Genomic DNA, 4,750 nt, shown 5'->3' with positions numbered 1-4,750 from the left:
ATTATAAACTTTTGAAATATTTTTATTAAATATTTTTATTTTTGACTTTTATGGGCTTGGTGATAATATTGGGGGTATTAACAGACACCATGATATCTCCCTTTTAAAATAGAAAAAGAGATTGAGAATACAGAGTCCTCAGAGACACTGGCGGAACTACCAGGGTCGCAATTGTGACCGGGCCCTGGCGTTCCGCCTGCTGGGGGGGGGGGCCCAGCGAGGAAGAAGAGCCCCCCCCGAGATCGTGCCACTCCTTCCCTGCCACTCTGCCCGCAGCATGTACGGGCGGCTGTGCGGGAGGACTGGTCCCATAGAATGTGCTGCAGGCACCGCCGGGCAGCACATTCTGATGTGTGAGGACCCTCTTCAGTTAGCTCCGCCCCCTGGCCGCCAAGACGAGGAAGAGGGCTTCATGGTTTCTTGCACCGGGACCCTGAAGGTTCTAGTTACGCCTCTGCCCAGAGACAGAGTCCCCAATCTCTTTTTCTGCAGCCCGTGTTATCAATGAACAGGTATCCTCTATACTGAGTGTTCCTGATCATTCATAACATGAGGACAGAGTATGTTTACTATAACCACAATTATGAATGAACAGGAAGTGATGTAGAGGTGATGTAGATCACTTCCCATTCATTCATAATTGAGGATATAGTAACCATACAGTTTCTCTCCTCCCCGCTGGGACACAGAGCAGCGCCCAGCGGGGAGGGGAGAAAGAAAGGGTGCGCCGATGTATTGGCAGGAAAATGGCACTTTCGGCATTTAGCCAAAAGTTCCATTTTCGGACGATATTTTTCGGTGGCCGATGTATCGGTGCATCTCTGGTACTAAATAGTGACTCTTCTTTACTATTTCTCTCTCCCGGGTCTATCAGTCAGATCATGTGACTGAAAACAAGGCACCGCCTATGTGGCTAATTAAACCTATCGCAGAGTGTGTATAGGCAGATTGTCAACTGCACTTCCAGACACCCAGACAGACACACAGACAGACAGACAGACACACAGACAGACAGACAGACAGACAGACAGACAGACACACTGACAGACAGACAGACAGACAGACAGACAGACAGACACACTGACAGACAGACAGACACACTGACAGACAGACAGACACACAGACAGACAGACACACTGACAGACACACTGACAGACACACTGACAGACACACTGACAGACACACTGACAGACACACTGACAGACACACTGACAGACACACAGACAGACACACAGACACCCAGACAGAGAGGGGGGAGAATCTACAATTCTGTAGGGAAAAAAAAAACTTAATATGACAAGAATGTCAACTTTGAAAAATGATTTAAAAAAAATCAGATGAATGTTATATCAAAAACTCTAAATCTGCTCTCTTTTTTAAAGTGCCGCTTGTCGTGTGGGTTGGATGACCTCTGGCATCATTTAACCTATGCTTGATCCCAGGCCTTCATAGACCAGTGCCCTGGGGGAGGGGTCATCATTCCAACTTGGGCTCTCGGCATAGGCATGGCGTCACTCTCTGCAGCATTCAAAGATTCAACCATTGCTGAGCCATGACGGCACGCCACCAGTGCCGTTACCCCGCAGTCTCCGGAATAGACAATGAAGGAGCAGCAACAAAGCGATGAGTCATCCCTCTGCTCACCCCACTCTCTCCTCCTCTCAGCATGTTCCCTGTAAGCACATGTGGTGCCTGCGTTCCGGTCCAGTGCGATCTGCAGAAATAGTGCATGCGCAATTTTTGCAGATTGCACTGGACCGGAACGCAGGCACTAATGTGCCACACGTTCTGGTGCAGGCGATCGCACTACGGGCGTGGGGCGTGGCTGCGGCGGGGGGGGTGGGTGCGGTGAAATTGACTTAAATGCACCGCCACGCGCCCCCCCCCCTCCCCCCCTCCTGAAGCCAGCCGAGTTGCGTTCCAGAGGATGAACGCTCTGGAACTCGCTCTTTGTGGTGTGAACCGGCCCTTAAAGAAGGCCTCCATGATTTAAAAGAATCAATCCTTGCAGTGGGGCGGGTGCAAGCATTGCGAGCACCCCACTGCAAGGGTTAAATGCTTATTTTTCTCTAGGAGAGGGAACAAGAAGGAAATATTCGCCCAATCGTCTGCGCTCCAACTGTAGTATGTCCCTTGGCGTTCTCGCGTCTAAAAGAGATGACATCATGGCTCCTTAGGCCACTGGAGCCCGGAGGAGAAGAAGTTGCAGGGACCGGTCTAGCAGCAAGACAGGACTGAGAGAGTATTCCATCTTTATTGTCACCCCCTGGACATAACAAGCAGTTAACCCTCGCAGTGCAGGGGCAGCCCCACTGAAAGGGTTCATTTGAAAGAATCCTTGAGTCGCTCTTTTCACCAGTGACAGGAACAGACCTTCTTTCCCAGTCCAGCCTCATCTGACGAAGGTTTTGGAGCCCGTGAAACATGTTGGATGTGTTCACCGTGATAATTCAAGGTTATCTGCACTGCCATCAATATCTTGGGGCTCTCTTCTACAAATGACTCTCTGGCCTGTCAGTAAGTGGCGCACTCTTTACCTTCACAAGTTCAATGCTTGCTGTGTGGATCAAGTCGTCACCTTGTCTGACAAACCGCGGGTGAGGCTTCTCCTTCACTATGAAGATGATGTCCGCCGGGATAATGTTCGGACCCTAAAACAGCAAACGGACATCAAAAAATCAATGCCAGACCTAAACCTAAGCTGAGTCTACACAATGGAGTTGAATGATCCCCCTGGAGTTGACTGCTGCGCTCTCTCCTTGTGCAGGGTGACTGGTCTTGTCTCCGCCCCCTCCTGTAATAAAGACCGCTCACTGCTGCACTCTCTCCTTGTGCAGGGTGATTGGTCTTGTCTCCGCCCCCTCCTGTAATAAAGACCGCTCACTGCTGCACTCTCTCCTTGTGCAGGGTGATTGGTCTTGTCTCCGCCCCCTCCTGTAATAAAGACCGCTCACTGCTGCTCTCTCTCCATGTGCAGGGTGACTGGTCTTGTCTCCACCCTCTCCTGTGTAAAGACCGCTCACTGCTGCTCTCTCCTTGTGCAGGGTGACTGGTCTTGTCTCCGCCCCCTCCTGTAATAAAGACCGGTCACTGCTGCTCTCTCTCCTTGTGCAGGGTGACTGGTCTGGTCTCCGCACCCTCCTGTATAAAGACCGCTCACTGCTGCTCTCTCTCCTTGTGCAAGGTGACTGGTCTTATCTCCGCCCCCTCCTGTAATAAAGACGGGTCACTGCTGCTCTCTCTACTTGTGCAGTGTGACCGGTCTTGTCTCCGCCCCCTCCTGTAGTTTTCTGTAGTGGGTAGAGCCAGTGGGGTCCCTCCCACAGCTCTGCTATGTACAGTACAGTGATGATGACTTTTGCAAGGCAATACATAGGCTTCCAAAAGGCATTCTGTGCACGCAAAGTGGATTTGCATCCTTTCTGGCTAATGAGAAATATATTTTCCACTCATCCTCATAGTTAGAGCCGACCTGTGACAGAGAAGCTGTCACAGGTCGGCTCTATTGATCGGGAAGTGAGCAGAAACATGCCGCTGATCCACTCACTTCCCGATCGTCTCCCTGCAGCGAGCAGTGACTGTCAGTCACCACTCCCCGCAGGGATTCCCCCCTCTCTGATCCTCCAGCGCTGACTGGCGGAACGGACGGGGGAGGGGGCGGGCACAGCTGGCTCTGCCTCTAGATAGGCAGAGCCAGCTGTCACTCACGCAGCTGTGTGGAGCCAGACAGTATTGTCAGGATCCGTCCCGGCTGTGGCGTCTCAGTATATTGCAGGCTATAGCCCAATATATACTGAGCTTTGGGTCACGGGAGGAGGTAAATATATGTCCTCTCGTGACCCTAAGGAGAACTATGGGGAAAAACACTTACCCCATAGTTCTCTTTTAAATGTAAATTTTCAGCTTTAGTGGTGTGAGCAAAATTATTTTTCTATGCTCCCCACGTGTATGACCTTTGAAGATTTGGGGTCCATAAACAGGTTTTTATTCTATGTGACCTGTGGTGGTATTTTGTTATGTGGCTGTTCCTATTATGATGGGTGCAATAAGCTGCCCTTACCTGGTCCCCCTCCTTGGGGAAGGTGATCCTGGTTCCCGGCTTCCAACCACACTGGACGTCGATGGAGAGAATTTTATCCCGTATGCTGGATGTGTGACCGTCTTCGTTCATTACCTGCCGAGGACAGGAAGGGGGTCATGTAAACCTAGACACATAGTGAGCCACCTGTACCCAGCAAGACCTGTCTTCAAGGACCAGTCCACCCTTATGTAATTTCTTCTATCACTTTTCCTTGTGTAGGGAAGTAATAGGTCAGAGTTTCCGGCTCTATAATATATAATATCTTCTCCATAATGTAAAATGAACGTGGACTCCAGTGGATAAAATGTAAGCGCCACACAATGGTCACTTCGGGTGGGCGGAGCTGGGAACTCAGTGAAGGGATTTTAGCAGAGCAGGTTTGAGGAGACATAAAGCCTAGCGGGTGGTTCTACCTGGACGTTCAGTCATCTTTTATAAAGGACAGCTTCAACCAGAGCTGCTTTTATATTATTAACCAATGCCAGGGATCCAATATTATTGGATAAGAAAAGAGGAAGAACATCTGTTGGGCTGTTATTGCTGTCTGATGGGAAGGTTTCCTGTGTGCTCAATGAAACAGGAAGTGAGGGGAGATCTCCCTAGTCATGGGGCCAAAATTAACCCTTTGTCAACCCAAATACCAAACAGGTCTCTGGAACCCAACACCCA

At 50.2% G+C, this 4,750-nt stretch overlaps 1 protein-coding gene across 1 annotated transcript in view; it reads right to left on the bottom strand.

Moving 5' to 3' along the window:
• Positions 1 to 4,750, bottom strand: part of DNAJB13 (DnaJ heat shock protein family (Hsp40) member B13) — a 14,438-nt gene that overhangs the window by 6,504 nt on the left and 3,184 nt on the right. Inside the window, exons 5-6 of the mRNA XM_018568777.1 lie at positions 4,061 to 4,174; positions 2,538 to 2,651 (exon numbers count right to left, since the gene is read on the bottom strand). Coding sequence (XP_018424279.1) covers positions 2,538 to 2,651; positions 4,061 to 4,174 — 228 coding nt within the window. The remainder of the gene's footprint in view (positions 1 to 2,537; positions 2,652 to 4,060; positions 4,175 to 4,750) is intronic.

Source organism: Nanorana parkeri, unplaced genomic scaffold (genome assembly GCF_000935625.1).
Source record: "Nanorana parkeri isolate BGI_ZX_2015 unplaced genomic scaffold, ASM93562v1 scaffold1242, whole genome shotgun sequence".
Lineage (NCBI taxonomy): Eukaryota > Metazoa > Chordata > Amphibia > Anura > Dicroglossidae > Nanorana > Nanorana parkeri.
Note: the sequence above shows the minus strand (reverse complement) of the source record. Positions and strands in the feature narration are given on the sequence as shown.